We start from the raw sequence: 21,185 nt of genomic DNA, 5'->3' as shown, positions 1-21,185 counted from the left end.
AAAAACCCATTTCAGTCGAACAACAAACCAGCAGAAATCAAACCCAAACTTTAAGACTCGAACTCAATCCATTTCAACCCCAAATAAAGCAAAACTGCCTCAGGAATTGAAAGCCTCAGGGTTTCAAAGCAGGAAGTTCGATGGAACAGTGTTTTTTTTTTAAAAAATTTAGCTGTTTGTGATTTTTTTGAGCCTTTTCTTCTTTTCAGCTCTTAGGTCTTCTCATTTCTTTCTTTTTCCTTTTTCAATTTCACAATTCTTTTCTTTTTCCAAAATTAAAATAAATCCTAAATTAATTAATAATTATTTTTAAACTAAATTAACCTACCCAATTGGATTAATCACTCATCGTGGTATTTACAATAATTAATTAAATCCTAAATTTAAAGAAAAATTATACAATTCAAAATTAAAAAGTAAAATGCAAAATGAATTTTTTTTTTTGTGATTTTCATTTTTTATAAAACAAACTCATGTGCCAATTAATTTAAAAATATAAAATTAAATCCTAAGTGCATATGCAACATATTTTTGTATTTTTCATGAATTAAATAGATGTGTACAGACAAATGCAAATAATTAATAGAAAATGCCACGAAATCCAACAAAATTGCAAACACTGAAAGAAATTATTTTGTTTTGAATTTGTTGGAGTAATTCATATAGGCAAAAAATCACGTGCTCACAATAAGTTAGAGAGAAATTATCGAAATACAAGAACACCCGCTTCACCCAAGATTCAGAAGATCTCTAATGATTTCCAAAGATTGGTTCCTTCTAGAATGAAGCGACAAACAAAAGTCATGGTTTCGTGTGATGAAGTACTGAAGGTGAAGTCATACGATGTGGTCTACACTAAAGAACGTGATGAAGATGAAGAAAGAGTGGGTTCTTCATATCATGTTACTCCACAAGGCGAGCATGGTGTTTTATCTCTAATGGAGGATGACGAGAAATTGGACGATGGTTCATCATGTTATCACATATCCTTCAACGATGGGGACCCTCAATAAGATGAAGATGCAAAAGATGTTTCACCAGAAATTGAAGAAGGGGTGAAGGCAACGATTGATGCCTTAAAAGAAGTTAACATTGGCACTGATGAAGAACCAAGACCCACCTACCTAAGTGCTTTACTAGAAGTTGATAAAGAGAGCACTTATATTGAGTTACTCAAGGAGTCCAAGGATGTCTTCGCTTGGAATTATGAAGAGATGCCTGGCTTGGACCCAAAAGTAGAAGTCCACCACCTTGCAATCCAAAATGGTGCTCGCCCTGTTAAACAAGCTCAAAGGCGCTTTAGGCCGGACTTGGTTCCCTTGATTGAAATTGAAGTTAACAAACTCATCGAAGTTGGATTTATTCTGGAAGTTAAATACCCAACATGGGTTTCAAGTATTGTCCTTGTAAGGAAGAAGAATGGCTAGATTCGAGTATGCGTTTACTTCAGGGATCTCAACAATGCGTGTCCAAAATATGAATTCCTGCTTCCTATTCTAGAGCTGATGATTGATGCTACTACTGGGTATGAGGCAATGTCATTTATGGACGGTTCATCATGCTCTTACCAAATTCGCATGGCGCCAAAAGATGAAGAGCTTACTGCATTCCGTACCCCCGAGGGTATTTATTGCTACAAGGTAATGCCTTTTGACTTGAAGAACGCTAGTGCTACTTACCAAAAAGCTATGCAGAATATCTTTGATGACCTTCTCCACAAGAATTTCGAATGCTATATTGATGACTTGGTGGTAAAATCAAGAAAGAAAAGCGACCACTTGAAAAACTTGAGAATGGTGTTTGAGTTGCTCCGTAGATACCAACTTAGGATGAATCCATTAAAATGCGCCTTTGGAGTTACCTCCGTAAAGTTCCTGGGTTTCATTGTCCGACATCGAGGGATTGAAATAGATCAAGCTAAAATAGATGCAATCTTGAAAATGCATGAGCCCCGCAATATTCATGAATTGAAGAGTCTGCAAGGAAAGCTAGCATACCTTAGGAGATTCATCTCAAACCTAGCTGGGAGGTGCCAACCATTCAGTCGCCTTATGAAGAAAGGCATCCCTTTCAAATGGGACCAAGCGTGTAGCAATGCCTTTGAGAGCATTAAATCCTTCTTGATGAAGCCTCCGATTTTGGCAGCCCATATACTTGGAAAGCCGCTGATATTATACATTTCAGCACAAGAAAGGTCTGTTGGAGCGCTGTTGGCCCAAGAAAATAATGAAGGGAAAGAAAACTCCCTTTACTACTTAAGTAGGATGATGACACTAAATGAGCTGAATTATTCGCCAATTGAAAAGTTATTTGGGCACTAGTCTTCTCAATCCAAAAGTTAAAGCACTACTTTCAAGCTCATGTCATTCGTTTGGTTTCTAGAGAAAATCCCATCAAGTTCGTGATGTCAAAACCTATCCTTAGTGATATAAAAGCAAGGTGGTACCTCCAGTTTCAACAATTTGAAATCGTGCACATCCCTCAAAAGGCTATAAAAGGACAAGCGTTAGTGAACTTCTTGGAAGATCACCCTATACCTGATGATTGGGAGCCAACTAACGAACTACCCGATGAGGAAACAATGGTCATTGAAGTTCAGCCTCCATGGAAGATGTACTTTGATGGTGTTGCACATCGCGAAAGAGCTGGTGCTGGTGCAATATTTGTCACTTCTCAAGGTAAAGTTCTGCTATACTCTTTTACATTGACGCAGCTCTGCTCTAACAACGTTGCTGAGTATCAAGCACTAATACTTGGGCTTGAAATGGCTGTCGAAATGAAGCGGTTGCAATTTCAAGCCTTTGGTGACTCTCCGTTAGTGGTCAATCAGCTTCTAGATAGTTATGACGTTAAGAAGCCTGAATTACGCCCATATCATGATTATGCTAAAAAGTTAATAGGGTGGCTTAGTGATGTGACTATTCAGCATGTGCCATGGAAAGAAAATAAGAAAGTTGATGCTTTAGCTACCCTAGCTTTATCATTAACCCTGCCTGATCAAGCGGAAGTTACTGTCTACCAAAAATGGGTAGTACCACCGCTAAATGAGGTTAAAGGTGAAGAAAATGAACTCAAGCATGTTGTCGATGTTTCTGAAGTTGAGAAAGAAGAATGGTGACAACCCATTATTGACTATTTATGCTATGAGATACTTCCAGAAAATCCGAGAATAAGGATTGAAATCTGTCGTCGTGCACCTCACTTCGTTTTCTAAAAAGATACTCTATACAAAAGGTCGTTCGAGGTAGTACTCTTGCGATGCTTAGGGGAAAAAGAAGCACTCCAAGCTTTGCAAGAGGCACATTCTGGGGTATATGGGTCACACCAGTCTGGACCAAAGCTCTACTTCCACAAACAAAGGATGGGATATTATTGGCCGACGATGGTAAAAGATTGCTTGGACTACACTCGAAGATGCAAGGCTTGTCAATTCCATGCGAATTTTATTCATCAACCTCCTGAAGTGTTGCACCCGACTGTTGCATCCTAGCCGTTTGATGCTTGGGGATTGGATGTTGTTGGACCATTGCCAAAGTCCTCTTGTGGGCACCTATACATCTTAGCCGCAACAGACTACTTCTCAAAATGGGATGAAGTTGTTGCTCTTAAGAAAGTAAACAAAGAAAATGTTGCAAGTTTCATCCGAGTAAACATTATTTATCGCTTTGGCATTCCTCGTTACATAATAACAGATAGTGGAAAGCCATTCGATAATAGGTTGATGAACAAGATTTGTGATCTTTTTGGCTTCAAGCAACGTAACTCTTCGATGTACAACACTGCCGCCAATGGTCTAGCTGAGGCATTCAACAAAACTTTATGCAACTTGTTAAAGAAAGTCGTCTCAAAATCCAAACGAGATTGGCATGATCATATGGAGGAAGATCTGTGGGCATATAGGACAACTCACCGCACGCCAACACAAGTGACCCCTTATGCACTCGTTTATGGAGTTGAAGTCTTCTTGCCACTCGAGCATCAAATACCTTCATTATGATTAGCTATTCAAGAAGGCATCACTGATGAAGAAAATGCTCAACTTCGATTAGCAGAGTTGGAGGCTCTTGATGAGAAAAGGTTGGAAGCTCAATAGAGTCTTGAATTTTATCAAGCTAGATTGTCTCGCGCCTTCAAAAAAAGAGTTCGCCCAAGATCCTTTTAGGTAGGAGATCAAGTCCTTGCCATAAAAAGACTCATTATTACTTCCCATAAACCTGTAGAGAAGTTCACTTCAAAATGGGATGGATCATATGTCGTGCAATAAGCTTATTCAAGTGGGGCTTACAAGATGGTTGATACAGGTGGCATGAGAATCGGCCCTATCAATGGCAAGTTCTTGAAGAAGTATTATCATTGAAGTTGCAACGCTCCTTAACGCATGAGCCTAAACTGCATGTTCCTACACTCCTGGCCTGCATGAGACTAAACTGTGTACAACCCACGAAAAAAAAGGAATCCTCTAGGTTGAAAACCTCAAAAGAGGCGGGCTAGGCAAAAGTAAGGACATAAAAAGTATCAATAAGAAAAAAAAAATCACCTTATATGCGGTGAAATCAGAGGGCTTAATTTCTTGCTACCATGCCACTTCGGGAGAACACCTCGAGTCCTCGAGGACGTGGAGTTGCGACCGATTCCCCTCCCTCGGGGCTCGTCAAGGCCCGACTCAAAGAAGACGAAGATCGAGGCTAGAGCAAAACGGGGAATTCCCAAGACACGCGGCTAAGTTTGACAAAGCCGGCCTACCCAGAGCCTGTGTCGAGGCGTCACTTCTAGCCATCCCATCTCCATGCTTTTACAATTAACGTATGTTGTACTATAACTAGATTCCCCTCCTATAAAAAGGGAATTCACACCACCTTGTAAGGGGCGACTATGGCTCCAACTATTCTATGCAAGATCAATAATATCTCTCTCTCTCTCTTTCTTCTCTCTAATTTGCTCACCCTTACTCGCTCAAGGCCACTCTCAGCATTTATTGTTTTCATACTTGTTCTTTATTTATTGCTTGGCACTGGCCATAGAGAGCCTTCTACGGTTATATTCTAATTGTTAACCCTTCCCCGGCTACCCTCGATAGCTCGAGCTCGAGCCGGATATCGACCCCAAGGCCCCTTATCGACAGTTCGAAGCCCGGGCGGAATGCCCCTCGGTTTGATTACTGTCCCGTTTAAGCTTTGTCACACCTCCTTTTTCACTTACACCCCCGGAAGGGCGTAAAGGAGTTTTTCCAATTAAAGGACAATCGAAACAGGATTTAATTATTAATTATTTCAGAGTCGCCACTTGGGATATTAATGGTGTCCCAAGTCACCAATTGAATCCTGAACCGAGGAAATTTATGACTCTGTATTACAGTCCGCGCACCAGAAATCCAGATAAGGAATTTTGTTAACCTGGGAGAAGGTGTTAGGCATTCCCGGGTTCCGTGGTTCTAGCACGGTCGCTTAACTGTTGCATTTGATTTTATTGGACTTTGATACATGCTAGCTTATGTGTCTTTTATTCGTAAGCCACTTTTTATCATTGTTTATTTTAAAATAATTGCGATGTCGTGAAAACGCGTTTCGAACCACGTCGCAATCAATGCACCCATGATTGTCAACCCATTTCGACTTCGTCGAGATTAGATTTGGGTCGCATCAATGTGCACCTGAGTTTAAGGAAGTAATTTTATTAAAAAAACGTGCCTAAAGATTCTAACGTATTATTATGTGGGGGAAGGCTGTGAAATCACTAGTCGGCCCTCCCAAATTCTAATTATTTTATGTAACCATTATTGAGTGTCCCGCGATTTATTTACTTTGTTTGGCGAGGCTCGTCTTGCTTGTTTCAAAGCCAAACCAAAGGCAACTACCATTATCTACTTAATTTATCTCCCAAAAATCCTGATTAGCTAAGGCCACACCTTCCAAGCCCGAGTTCAAACAAAAAAATGCGAAGAAAATTGGTCTGGAGCCCAGAAGGCCCAAATTAGATAATGCATATGCTATGAGCTCAAACTCCCACAGCTCCAGGCATTGGGCCTAACGCAGGCCAACATTTCGAACCCACGACAGGCATCTGTGAAGCCCTGGGATCGAGCCCTTGGGGACATCCTTTATATTTAATTAGTTGCTTCAAGTTATTGAGGCACCCAGGCCTAATTCAAATTACTACTTGACCATGACAGACCTGGGCTGCCTATTAATGCATCCAGGCCCAGATGAAAAACTGGCAGCCCAGTGGACGTAGAGGGCAGCTCAGGCAAATGTGATGCCAAAGTCTGGGATCAAATCCCAACCGGAACGACTACAAAAATTGGCTACGAAACCAACATCGAGCCCAAACCACAGCCACGAAGGGGCGCGATGGATAGATGTTACTCCAAGTTAGGAAACTAATTAATAATTATGATCAGAATTACTAATAGCTGATAGGAATACTGCCATTCTAATCCAGGGATTCAACTTCTACTGACATTTAACCAAATAAAACAATATTAACGATTGACCAGTTCAGATGCTCGAGATGAAATTTCCAGGTAATGCAACATCTTGACACATGTCCTAATTATAGCTACTTGATACACAAGCTAAGCTAACAGTCCACTAAGCTTCACAAAATAGAAAATCACTAGTTCGACAGGAGTTCAACAGTTCACATTACAGACTATCAGATCCGTATCAGTTGGCAACAATAATTAAACAAATCGGAACTCAAACCAATAAATTAGAACTACATCAATTGGCTTCAACTATGAAGGTTCCATTGCATTCGAATCTAAAATGAGCATTGGTTTCACTCCAATTTTGTCATTACAACAGGGAAAGTTTGAACATGTACCTGGAATGAGAGCACAAATCAGAAAAGGAAGAGGATCAGCAACAATTGTCAACCCTAGCAGATTGGCAACCACAATAAACAGCAACCAAAACACAGCCCAGGAAGAAATTTGAAACCACTGAGAAATCGACTCAAACCAAAATCAGAATGGACCAAATAACCTTGACAATTATCCTGCAGATTCCTTTTATGTCCAGTCAAAACCAGATTCAATCGAAATCCAGCTCAGTGAGTCTTACAACCCTTCGAAATCAGCAGATGCAACTACCAGGCCTTGAACTCGAACACTGCTGGGAGTTTAAAAATGGAAATTTCAATGGAATACTAACCTATTTTTTTTTGGTTTTCTATCAGATTTCTACTGTATTTTTTTGGCTTTTGAAATTTTGAATTTCAGTTTTCAGATCTAAAAATGAAGAGAATTTTTGTGAGGGATCATTTTTATGGCTCGAAGTTCCCCCTTCCTCAAGGCAATGGTCATGCCTTTTTATAGGTGCTACCAAAGAGTAAATCGGATTTTGGGTTTCTTTTTAGTCCCTCCCTTATTTTCAGTTTGGTCCTCTTATTTTTAACTTGTTACTCAAGTAAGCACCTCTATTGTGCTACCATCTACACTAAAGTACCCTTCTAGAAGGCTCTAGGGTGCTCTTTTAGCTAGGCAATTCCTCTACTACCCTTACCCCTATTTTGAAATTACCAATCCTTAAAGAACTTACCATTTTCCCATGTCTAAACTACTCTTATTAACTCTTAAAATTACTAACTTCAGTTGGCTATACTAGACCCATTTACCCTTAGCTGAAGTTAGCTAACAGATGAATTATTCAGCTATATCCAAACAGACTATCTTAAACACTATTTCAATTACTACTAAAATTGAACAACAATTAATACTACCTGAAATCAGTCTCAAACGACTTCCAAATCCAACTTCATGAAAACAGGACACAGGTCAATCTAATTATACCAACGACCCAATATTAAATAAGTATTCAAAATCTAAACCGAAGAAAGAATCGATATTAACCTAAACCTATAGCTAATAGTTAACAGACAGAATTGTATCAACCCAAAACTAATTGATTAAGATGATTAAAACTATGATCGATTACTAAACAAAGCGTGAAGCAAACCAAATTAGAACTAGAGATGGAAAAACTTACTGACTAAACACAAGACTAACAAGACACTTACCGAAATCAAAATCAAAAACTGTAATTAAAACTTCACTCAAAAAAGGAAAAGAAAAATGAAAGTAAAAGAATGAAACAAGAAAACTCACTGAAGCACGAAAACTCTGGCCAGTCGCTGACATCCGAATCTTTTCAGATTTTTGACACGCAACATCCCTAACCATGTGTTCTTACAAGAGAACACATGGTTAAGGATATTACAGTTCGAAATCATAAAGATTTTGGTTTAGGGTTTTGGCCAGAAATTCTTAGATCTGAAATTCGAGCCACTTCACAGAGATTTGAAGGAAAATAGTCATGGATTTGGGTTGAGGGAAGTCTGGGGATTGTGTGGTATGATTTTGGGCTGGTTTGGATGAACTTGCGACTTGGCCGGAAAACTTCAAACTGAGATTCGACGAACTCTGGCAACATTCGAGGGAAACCAATAACGGGAATGGAAAAAGGGATTCATGGGGGATCTATGGTGTTAATTTGGGTTTGAACGGTGTAAGTGACGTTCACCGTCGGCGAGGGATTTGGGGGCGGCGCGGATTAGGGTTCATGAAGATGAAGGACACGGTACGAATGGGGTGAGGGGGGAATTTCGGACACTTATATACCAAACATCCTAGTTAGATCCGGACCTTTGGATTGATGAGATCCAACGGTCGTGATTGAAGGCTGGGGAGACGACATCGTTTTGGACTTGATTGAGGTAGGCCGGGTATTGAAGCATTGGGCCTAGATCTGGTTGGAACGGGTCTAAGGGCGCTTTGGCCTGAAAATTTTCAACGAATTGGCCTAAATTTGGGTCTTTATTAAGACCACTTTTCTAACCTTATTTTCTTTTCTCTTTTATTTCCTTTTCTCATTTTTAATTTGATAATAATTTTTATAATTTTTATAAAGATGCAAAACTAACATAAAATCCTAATTATTTCAAAACAAAGACTAATTAATTCCTAAAATTGTTTAAAGACTAATTTTGTGATTTTTCACGTTTTGTTCTAAAATAATTAACCCCTAATCGGTCCTAAAAATATGAAATTATATCCTAAAACGCGAATGCATATTTTTGTGTTTTATATGAATCAACATGCACCAATAAAATGCAAACAATTAACACGAAATGACACCAAAAATTCACAAGAATTGTAAAAATAAAGGAAAATCATTTTGTTTGAATTTTTGGGAATTATTCATATATAGGGCAAAAATCACGTGCTCACAGCTGCCCCTCTTTGCTCGAAAACATGAAATATTTTCGGGCAAAGATAAGTGAGCAAATACGAGCGATTTTTGCCCGTTTGAAAATTCCGTGTGAAGCATTTTTGAAAAGTTTGACCGCACCCTGCTTCAGAGGTTGCCTACATATCCTGGGCTAAACAGGAATCAGGTCAGTGTAGTTCGGGAGTGTCCAGTAGCTGGAACTACCGGGAGCTGTGATTTCACTGTGATTGCTGTTGCTGCAGCTTGCTGACTTCCCTTATTACACCGTGCGAAAATAAAAGAAGTTAGACTAAGCTATGAACTATGAATTACAAAAATCCTATCTAAATTCTTCAAACTTGCTCTTGTACTTCCTTGTTGCCTTTTGTTTTCTTGTTGCCTCATTGTCTTGTGTTTTCCCGATAAAATTCCTTGTTGCTACTTCAACCATTCAACTGAGATGTTGTTCCCTCTCTCCAAACTGCAGAACTTGAATAGGACTCGAATGTATTCCTCTATTATCCAGGCGGGCTCCTGACTGCTAAACTTAAAATTGAAAATACTCCTCTATTATCCAGGCGGACTCCTGATTGCTAAAATTCAAAATACGTGTCTCTGTTCTCCAAGCGGACTCCTGACTTTTAAAATGTAAACTGTATATCTCCGTTCTTCAGGCAGACTCCTGACTTCCGAAACTTGAACTCTGTTCTTCAGGCGGGCTCCTGATTGTATAAAATTTGAATGGTATGTCTCTATTCTCCAGGCAGACTCTTGCTTTCAAATTAGACAAAGAGATTTGATTGAAAACTAAAATTCGAATTGTATCACCTCTGTTCTTCAGGCGGGCTCCTGATCGTATAAAATTTGAATGGTATGTCTCTATTCTCCAAGCGGACTCCTCATTTCTGAATTTGAAATTGAATGTCTCTATTCTCCAGGCGGACTCCTGACTTTTAAAATTTAAACTGTATGTCTCCGTTCTTCAGGCGGACTCCTGACTTCCGAAACTTGAACTGTATGTCTCTATTCTCCAGGCGGACTCCTGCTTTCAAATTAGACAAAGAGATTTGATTGAAAACTAAAATTCGAATTGTATCACCTCTGTTCTTTAGGCGAGCTCCTGATTGTATAAAATTTGAATGGTATGTCTCTATTCTCCAGGCGGACTCCTAATTTCTGAATTTGAAATTGAATGTCTCTATTCTCCAGGCGGACTCCTGACTTTTAAAATTTAAACTGTATGTCTCCATTCTTCAGGCGGACTTCTGACTTTCGAAACTTGAAATGTATGTCTCTATTCTCCAGGAGGACTCCTGCTTCAAAATAGACAAAGAAATTGATTGAAAACTAAAACTTGAATTGTGTCACCTCTGTTCTTCAGGCGGGCTCCTGATTGCTAAAACTTAAATTGTATGTCTCTGTTCTCCAGGTGGGCTCCTGACTTCTAACATTTAAAATGTATGTCTCTGTTCTCCAGGCGGACTCCTGACTTCAACAAATAAACAACCAACGAAAATTTTCTACCCCGATTTGGAAGCGGGGTGTATGGGTGAGCATTAAACTGAATCATATTACCACATATTACTAAGAATTGAAGGCTAAATCCAATTATCCAGGGAGGTCGTGACAACTCCTAACAATTACGAACCTAACGTATTACTCTTGCTACATCATGTTATCTACAAGGGTTTTAAGCTACATCCTGTTATCCAGGAAGGTCCTAACAACTTGCATTTTATCCTAAACATGCAAACTTTGCAACCAAATTATATTCCCCTATGCTATTCATGATTATTTTGTGTTTTTAATCCCACCATACTTTGCGGTTAAATCTGATTACTGCTTGCTTTCCCTTTATGGAGAATTCCTCCTGAACAACCAACTTTCTGCCCCTGTTTCAATCAAAGAAAATTCCGTTAGTTTAAAATGGTGGTTAGTTGATGGCATTCTTGCTGAAAAATCCTTCCCCTGCATTGCTTTGTGTTGACTGACTTCCACGCACTGACCCTGAACAGCTTGACTTTCTGACCAACTTTTAAATTTCCCAACATCTGGCGACCTAAATGTTTTACACCCATGCTGTTATTTCACTTTTCTGACCTTTTGTTTGAGCTTTTGCCTTTCCCACGATATTCCCCAATCATTTCACCGATGAAACTTCCGTTAATTCCCTGTATTCCACTTTACAGCATGTTATTTTTGACATGCTTTGACCACGTTGTGCTTTATAATTCCGGAAGCTGGTAGTGAGCCTTGAAATCCTTTCCCACTTGCTTTTGAACATAACTGACATTAGAACATTTAGACAAACAAAACCCCCAAAAGAGAATGAAATGCAATGGTTTTATGGGTTAAGGATAAGAAGAATCCAAAACCGGATGACTACTAAAAATGAAGTAAAGAAAAGAAACTTATCTGACCAGAACAGCTAGCACCAATGGTCATGACATGCATTTCGGACTAATCGGCCCAACCGATCCAACTAAACAACTCTCAGTTGCCATACCTTATTGGCCAGAAATTCCATCAATTGTTTGAATTACCCAGACCTTAACCTTGTTTTCCTGCGGTACCACAAACGGTTTCCATCAACAGACCTTTCTCAGTTTGCCATTTCTCAACTCACTTTCGCCTTGAGGTGACTGTGAAGGTTTTCACCACTAAGACTCTCTCATTTTATTTTCTCTCAGCTCCCGTCGCCTTACAGTGCCCGCGAGGGTTTTCACCCATAAGACTCTCTCATTTTTATCTTTTGTTCTTCTTGCTTGAACCAGAGTGTTGTCACTGCCACGAATTACAGCTACCTACTCGACTTGGCATTTATCAAAAAATGATCAGAAGGTCTTTCTTTGGACCGTAATGTAGGCTTTTGGATTGGGTTAGAAAGAAAGGTATAAAAGGCTCAAAACAATTCAAATGGGTTTAAATTACAACTTTCGGAATCCAATTTTTCACAACAATCACAACTTCTGCCCCCGTTTCCTGATTGGGGATTTTTGGATTTTTATTTTGGTATGACTGAACCTCGGAGTAAGGCTGCCTACGTACCCTTTCGGGATCAAATCAAACGTAGTTCGCTGTATCATAATTACCTTTGTTGTTGTGTTTTTCTTTCTTTCCTTTTCTTTTTTTTCTTTTCTTCTCTTTCTCTTTTCCTTCGCTTTCATTTTTCCTTTCTCTTCTTTTCTTCTTCTTTCTTTTTTATTTTTCTTTTCTTTCTTTTTCTTTTTCCTTTGTTTTTCTCTTCTTTCTTTTATGTTCGGCACCTGTGTTCCCTGATACTGCAGTTGATTCCGAAAGAGGGGTATGAAAAATAAGCAAGGCTCAAAGGGGATGACAAGGGATAAAAGTGTTTGGATAGCAGGACAAAACGCCTTTATCATTTCAATCTTTAAGGTATGCCAAATACAAACAGATACATTCAGAAATAAAGAAATCATACATAATATCTCTTCACCGCATCGGAATTGATGGCCATTTCTATACATTTTCCTTCCACATCTGTCAAATACAATGCTCTGTTAGATAACACTCTGGTTACTACAAATGGTCCCTGCCAGTTTGGGGCAAATTTTCCTTTTGCTTCAGCCCAATGAGGCAAAATCCGCCTCAGTACTAACTGTCCGACTTCGAATTTCCTTGGATGCACTTTCTTGTTGTATGCTCTTGCCATTCTTCGTTGGTACAGTTGACCATGACACACTGATGCCAATCTCTTCTCGTCAATCAAATTCAACTGCTCAAGACGGCTTTTCACCCATTCATCATCATCGATCTCGGCCTCCGCAACGATTCGCAGAGACGGGATTTCCACCTCTGCAGGTATTACTGCATCGGTGCCATACACCAATGAATAAGGAGTCGCCCCCACCGAGGTACGAATGGTGGTGCGGTACCCTAACAATGCAAACGGTAATTTCTCATGCCACTGTCTAGACCCTTCAACCATCTTCCGGAGTATTTTCTTTATATTCTTATTGGCTGCTTCAACCGCACCATTTGCCTTAGGACGGTATGGAGTAGAATGCCTATGAGAAATCTTAAACTTCTCACATGTCTCCTTCATCAAATGACTATTAAGATTAGCTCCATTATCTGTGATGATTACCTTCGGAATCCCAAACCGACAGATGATATTTGAGTGCACGAAGTCGACTATAGCTTTCTTAGTCACAGACTTGAATGTCTTAGCTTCCACCCATTTGGTAAAATAGTCTATAGCTACCAGAATAAACCTGTGCCCATTTGACGCTGCTGGATCAATTGGCCTAATAACATCCATGCCCCATGCAACAAAAGGCCATGGTGCGGACATCGTATGTAATTCTGATGGTGGAGAATGAATCAAATCTCCATGCACTTGGCACTGATGACACTTACGCACAAAACGGATACAATCCCGCTCCATCGTGAGCCAATAATAACCTGCTCGGAGAATCTTTTTTGCTAGAACGTACCCACTCATATGCGGTCCACAAACTCCGGAATGTACCTCAGTCATGATAGATGTGGCCTGTCTTGCATCCATGCATCTCAACAACCCGAGGTCTGGAGTTCTTTTGTACAACACTCCTCCACTAAAGAAAAACCCGCTTGCCAATCGCCGAATCGTTCTTTTCTGATCACCGGTGGCTTGTATCGGATATACTCCCGCCCTAATGTACTCTTTGATATCATGGAACCACGGCTCGCCGTCAATTTCCTCTTCTATCATATTACAGTAAGCATGCTGATCACGGACCTGAATCTGCAATGGATCAACATAAGCCTTATCTGGATGATGCAACATCGACGCCAAAGTAGCCAAAGAGTCGGCAACCTCATTATGAATCCTTGGAATGTGCCTGAATTCTATGGCCTGAAACCGTTGGCAAAGCTCATGTAGACACTGCCGATACGATATAAGCTTCAAATCCCGTGTTTCCCATTCTCCTTGAATTTGGTGTACCAGTAGGTCCGAGTCACCCATGACCAAGACTTCCCCTACACCCATATCCACAGCTAATCTCAATCCCAATATACACGCCTCATATTCTGCCATGTTGTTCGTACAGCAGAAACGAAACCGAGCTGTAATAGGAAAATGCTGACCGATTTCAGAAATAAGTACCGCTCCTATTCCCACACCTTTCATATTTGCAGCCCATCAAAGAAAAGTTTTCATCCCGGCTTCTCGGCTTGTTCCAATTCATCAATGTATATTACCTTTTCATCAGGGAAATAAGTTTTCAAAGGTTCATAATCTTCATCGACGGGGTTCTCAGCCAAATGATCGGCTAGTGACTGTGCTTTCATCGCAGTCCGTGTCACATAGATAATGTCGAACTCTGTAAGCAGGATCTGCCACTTTGCAAGCCTCCATGTGGGCATGGGCTTCTGAAAAATATACTTCAACGGGTCCAAGCGAGATATGAGGTAAGTAGTGTAGGATGACAAATAATGTTTCAACTTCTGTGCCACCCAAGTTAGAGCGCAACACGTCCTTTCCAGATGAGTATATTTGACCTCGTAAGATGTGAACTTCTTGCTGAGATAGTAGATATCCTGCTCCTTTCTACCCGTAACATCGTGCTGCCCCAGTACACAACCGAATGAATTATCCAAAACCGTCAGATATAGAATTAAGGGCCTCCCTGGTTCTGGCGGGACCAACACGGGTGGGTTCGACAAATACCCCTTTATCTTATCAAAAGCCTCCTGACATTCATCAGTCCATTTGACCGCAGTGTCTTTTTCAACAATTTGAAAATCGGCTCACAAGTTGTCGTGAGCTGAGCAATGAACCTGCTGATATAGTTCAATCTTTCCAACAAACTCATCACCTCGGTTTTGTTTCTTGGAGGTGGCAGTTCCTAAATAGCTTTGATCTTCGACGGGTCTAATTCAATACCCCGCCGGCTGACTATAAACCCCAGCAACTTCCCAGATGGTACCCCGAAAGCGCACTTTGCAGGATTGAGCTTAAGATTGTACCTGCGAAGCCTTTGAAAGAACTTTCTCAAATCTCTGACATGGTCAGATTGCTGTCTAGATTTCATGATTACATCATCCACATACACCTCGATTTCTTTGTGTATCATATCATGGAATATGGTTGTCATGGCCCTCATATAAGTTGCCCCATCATTTTTTAAACCAAACGGCATGACCCGATAACAATACGTTCCCCACGGCGTGATGAATGTCGTCTTTTCTGCATCTTCCTCGTCCATTAGAATCTGATGATAACCCGCGTAACAATCCACAAAAGAGCCAATATCATGTTTGGCACAATTGTCAATCAGTATATGGATGTTGGGCAGTGGGAAATTATCTTTTGGACTTGCCTTGTTAAGATCTCGATAATCGACACACACCCTAGTCTTGCCATCTTTCTTCGGCACAGGCACGACATTAGCTAACCAAGTGGGGTACCGTGTAACCTGCTTGGTAATCTGTTATTTGATCTTCACACTTATGTCCGTTTTGAACTTTCTCAACTTCTGCTTGACAGGGAGGAGTGCCGAATCAGTGGGTAATTTGTGAACCACCAAATCGGTGCTTAGACCTGGCATATCATTATATGACCATTCAAAAACATCTTTGTACTCATGCAATACTTTAATTATCTCCTCCTTGAGTTGTGGCTCCAGATGAACACTTACTTTAGTTTCCCGCACATTGTCTTGGTCCCCTACATTAACTGTTTCTATGTCATTTAGGTTAGGTTTGGGTTTTTCTTCAAAATGACTTAATTCTTTACTAATTTCCTCATAAGCTTCATCGTTGTTACAATCCACCCTATCATCACACTCGATTTCTTGTATTATTACTTCCGAGCTAGATTGGCTTTTAAAATTGGGCCGAAGATTCCTCATGCATGTCATATCATTGATATCAGCATAAAAAGAACTGTACAAAAGAAAAGAAAAAATGGAAACAAAATTAGGAACAAAGAAAATTGCATTTCATTGAATGTAAAGATAACAAGGTTTTAACTCATCCAAACGGACGGAACATAGCAACTGGATTACAAACCCTGGAATAATCCAGGTGACAAAAGGAAAACAAAACCCACTACCACGACTCCCTCCGAATTGGAAAAGGAGTAGCTTCCCAATTGTTGATGTTAGCATGTCGTCCGAGGTACTGTATGTCTGCTCCGCTTGACCCTTCCTCGGCCTGAACCATGCTCATTTCAGCAAATAATCTCTCAAACACCTTATCCAAATTCTCTTCTGCCCCAATCAGTGGACCCGACACCTTTGCCAATGATTGCTTCTTGCTACCCGGCCTAACAAAAGACCTGGACAAGTGCGGAACCAGTTTGGGGAGAACCTAAGCTTTCTTTTTCAATTTACGATCCCTTCTAACATCTGCCGCTATTGGTTTGAACCCCAATCCGAAGGTGTCTAGAATTTTGGGCAGAGAAACAGGTTGAATAATGCCCTGAAGTTCAGCCCCCAGACCTTTCCCTAGCACGAACCCGTTACTTAGCATTTCTGATACTACCATGACGGTCGCAGCTGCCATCCTGGGACATGGAATGCTTTTAACCTCGGGCACTCTGCTCACCGGGACCGTGTCGAAGACCTGATAAACCCATGGTCCCTTATCATCTTCGGTTTCTATAAAGGGCACAATGGCATCACTCATGGCGCATGTGGGATCTTCCCCATATAACACAATTTCTTGTCTGTCCCACTTGAACTTGACCATTTGGTGCAGTGTGGAAGGCACTACTTTGTCCGCGTGGATCCATGGTCGACCCAACAAAAGATTGTAGGACACTGCAGCATCCAACACCTGAAATTCCATAGTGAACTCGACCGGGCCAATAGTCAATTCGAGTACAATATCCCCTACTGTGTTTGTTCCCCCTCCGTCGAACCCTCGAACACAAATGCTATTTTTGCGGATTCTATCATCATCAATCTTCAACTTGTTCAATGTGGACAACGTGCAAATATTAGCACTCGACCCGTTATCGATCAGTGCCCGAGTAACCATTGAACCTTCACACTTGACCGTCAAGTAGAGAGCTTTATTGTGTTCTGTGCCTTCCACAGGCAATTCATCATCAGAAAATGCTACCCTGTTCACTTCAAAGATCTTGTTGGCAATTGTCTCCAGATGGTTCACTGAAATTTTGTCGGGCACATGAGCTTCATTCAATATCTTCATCAAAGCTTGGCAATGCTCGTCAGAATGGATCAATAACGACAACAACGAGATTTGGGCCGGTGTTTTTCTCAATTGTTCAACAATGGAATAATCTTGCACTTTCATCTTTTTCAGAAACTCTTCTACCTCTTCTTCCGTCACAGCTTTTTTGACTTGCACTGGATTGTCTTTAACTCCCTTAGCCTTTCTCAAATCTTCGGGAGCAAAACAACGTCCCGACTGAGTTAGTCCTTGTGCTCCACAACTCTCCTCCTCAATTTCCTTTCCTTTGTATGTCACCACTACCTTGTCATATTTCCACGGTATGGCTTTGCTATCAACCATGGGTAATTGGACTACCGGTTTTATGACGACTGGTTCTATGTGGGCCCCATTCACAACAACCACGGGTGTAGATGATGACCCTGGTACCACTAACTTGACTGGCTCTGGCCTTTTTGCAACAACCAATGGTCCTTTTCCCATTACCAAGACTGGCTTATCTTTTATTGCTTTTAGCTGAACCACTGGCCTTGCGCTCACTATCTTTTCTTTGACCTTGGCTTCCGTAGAATGAATCACCATAACCACCTGCGAGGGTTTTTTAGGCTCTGTCCCCTTATGTATTAGTTCGATCATGTTGGCTTCATAATGCGCTGGTAACGGATTTTGATTGATGTTTGGGGCCTCTGGAGCCTGTACTTCAATACGGCGATTATCAATGAGTTCTTGTATCGCATTTTTCAACTTCCAACATTTTTCAGTATCGTGCCTCGGCATCCTTAAGCAATACTCGCAGCTAACAGAGTGGTCCAAGTTTCTGGGAAGGGGGTTTGGTGCTTTGGACTCAATTGGGGTCAACATTCCTAACTGTTTCAATCTATGGAAGAGAGCGGTGTAAGATTCTCACAGCGGAGTAAATGTTTTTCTGTTTGGGGCCTTCTCACTTCTAAAAGCTTGGTTTGGGCAGAAGCTGGTTCCTGGTCTGTTTTCCCTGGGAGGTGGATAGGTGTTTTGTGGGGGTGGATGTGTGTTTTGAGGATTCGGTGCACGCCATTGCGAGTGCACCGGAGGTTGAGTGTAGGTCTGGGCGTGGTGGATAGAAAAGTATGGTTCTGATGGTGGATAGTAGTGTTGCGGTGGGCCATATGGGGTATATTGGTAGTTCGGTTGGTGGGGTCTGGGTTGGTTGTAGTAGAGTGGAGGGTTATTTGGCCTGGACCAAGCACTAGCTTCAACCGTAGCAACTTCTTCCTTCTTCTTCTTTCCAAGCACACCACCAGTACCGCTTTGGATGGCCTGGGTGGTTGCTTTCAATGCCGAGTAGCTCAAGATCTTGTTAGATTTCAATCCCTCTTCAATCATGGCTCCCATCTTTAACACTTCATTAAATGACTTTCCGACAGATGTCACCAGATGACCAAAATAGGTAGGCTCCAATGTTTGCAAGAAGTAATCTACCATCTCACTCGCCCTTATTGGAGGATCAACCCTTGCTGCTTGTTCCCTCCAGCAGAAACCAAACTCTCTAAAACTTTCCCCAGGCTTCTTTTCCAGTTTCAACAATGACAGACGGTCGGGGACTATCTCAAGGTTATATTGAAAATGGCCAATGAATGCCTGTTCCAAATCATCCCATGTATACCATCGGTCGGGGTCCTGTCTCGTGTACCATTCTAGTGCGGATCCGCTCAGGCTTTGACCAAAATATGCTATCAACAATTCATCCTTCCCCCCAGCACCTCTCATTTTGCTACAAAAGCCACGCAGATGGCTACTGGGTCACCGTGCCCCTTATACAAGTCAAACTTCGGCATTTTAAACCCTACAGGCAACTGAACATCAGGGAAAGGGCACAAATCTTTGTATGCGACGCTGGCTTGGTTACCTAAACCATGCATGTTCCTGAAGGATTGCTCCAAGCTTTTGACTTTACGAATCACTTCCTCCTGTTCTGTATTCTTAACCGGTTTCTCAACCTCTCCCGAGATTTCAAAATGGGGAGAATAGGTATATGGCTCAGGTGCTTTGAAAGTGGGTTCGGGAGGGTAATATTGGGTGTCATGAGCTTGGAATAGTAGCTCACTGGACGATCTATGTAGTGGGGCTGAGGGAGGTGCCACAAAGACTGGAACCATGGGTGGGGGAGGGTTCTGTTTGGGGGTGGAGCTGGGGGAGCATATGAAATGGTACCATAGCCCTAGGCGTGATAGGGGAAGGCTGAAGATGCGTGGGGAGTGGTAGGCTCCTGAGCCTGAGACAGGGGTGGGATGTAAGATGGATTAGCGGGATATAGTGGTGTCGGATGTCCCTGAGACCATGCCCGATGCATTTCAGCCATTTATGCTTTTAGTTTCCTCATCTCTTCTTTCATAGCACCCACATCTGTTACCTCAACTTCATTCGAAGGGTCTACGATGCTGATTTCCGAGTCCTGCCCTGTTATTTTTACTTTATCTTTCGACCGGGTGTTGTATGGGTGAGTTGCCAGAATTGCCAATCAACTAACCACCTGCCTAAACTCACACATTTAGACAACCACTTTGTTAGCGATTAAGTTTTAACAGATTTGACAACCGCACGTTGGCATGAATGCACTTATACAGTTAATCATTTCTATTATGCGTTTGCTCGATTGCATGCGTCATCCCGGCACTTCGTTCCTTGTTTCTTTTTACCTTTCTTTCAAATTTCATCACCTCATCCCTCTCTTGTGCTCTTCTCTTTCTTTTATTTATTTCTCTTTTTGTGTTCTCGCTCATTTCTCTTTTTGTTTTTTCGCTCTTTTCTTTCTTTCTCTCTTTCTTTGGCTTTTCTTCTTTTTCTTTTTTTTTCCTTACGATTACAGTTGAATCCTATGGAGATTGCCTACGCATCATGACCCCGCACGAATTAGACCAAGCGTAGTTCATGAAAATAAATGCAAAAATAAAGGGTGGAAATAAGAAATTTTTTTTTTTTTTGAAATTTTCAATTTTCATTACTAAAACAAACTATTACAAACTAAACACTTTTCGGAATGAAACTAACAAACGCAAATTAAAAGCAAATACAGACTCTAAGTCTGCAGACATACTTGACCTGGAAAGAAAACGGACATACGAAAGACTGAATCAAAAAGGTAGAAAATTACAGACACGAACTATGCATACTCAAGCTGCTCTAATTCATTCATGGTTCGCTTCACATAGATCATTACTGCTGAGACAAAAGTAGTATAGGTCATGTCTTCACAAACCCGGCATCTCCTAAAAATGGCATGAGCAATGGCTCTAATCCTGTCTTTTGTTTGCTTCTTTTCTATAAGCAAGTGTCTTATCTGATCGCTGCACGTCTTTAAAGCTAGAAAGTCCTGCAAGTGTTGATCTTGCAACTGTTGTACTTCTACTTCCATTTGGGCCAACAAGTCGTAGCAGTGTCCACTTTCAATTCCAAAATCTCTAGCCTGCCTAACCGCTTTACCCTCAAGGGCAACCACTTTTCTCTTTAAATTGACAACAATTTTCACATGGTCCCTTTTCAACTGATTCAAGTACTGGCGACGCTCCTCTGTTCTTGTAGCCCACTGCGTTTTAAGCTCTGCCATGATATTCTCAGATTTTTCTAATTCATCCCGCCATTCCCTGACTTCGTTTTCCAGCTTTTTTATCAATTGCTCATCTGATCGACTCCTTGGTTGCTTATTGACGGTTATCCTCAATTGCCTGATTTAGGCCCTAAGCGCCTCGTTTTCTCGAGCCAGTCTGTTCTTTTCACCTTGATCCGTGGCAACCTGTACACTGTTCTCGAATTTCAGACTCTCAACTTGTTGCTTCAGTTTACCAATCTCAATTCGAT

At 41.1% G+C, this 21,185-nt stretch overlaps 1 protein-coding gene across 1 annotated transcript; it reads left to right on the top strand.

The window, feature by feature from the left end:
• Positions 1-2,611: 2,611 nt before the first annotated feature.
• Positions 2,612-3,118, top strand: LOC142163061 (uncharacterized). The gene has a single exon (XM_075220311.1). It carries the CDS (start codon positions 2,612-2,614, stop codon positions 3,116-3,118), a length of 507 nt encoding a protein of 168 aa, XP_075076412.1.
• The last annotated feature ends 18,067 nt before the right edge of the window (positions 3,119-21,185 follow it).

The sequence above is a fragment of the Nicotiana tabacum genome, chromosome 8, assembly GCF_000715075.1.
Source record: "Nicotiana tabacum cultivar K326 chromosome 8, ASM71507v2, whole genome shotgun sequence".
NCBI classification, from domain to species: Eukaryota; Viridiplantae; Streptophyta; class Magnoliopsida; order Solanales; family Solanaceae; genus Nicotiana; species Nicotiana tabacum.
Note: the sequence above shows the minus strand (reverse complement) of the source record. Positions and strands in the feature narration are given on the sequence as shown.

What these genes read in the sequence shown, in the direction of transcription:
- LOC142163061 (XM_075220311.1), top strand. Translation starts at nt 2,612, where the DNA reads ATGTACTTTGATGGTGTTGCACATCGCGAAAGAGCTGGTGCTGGTGCA.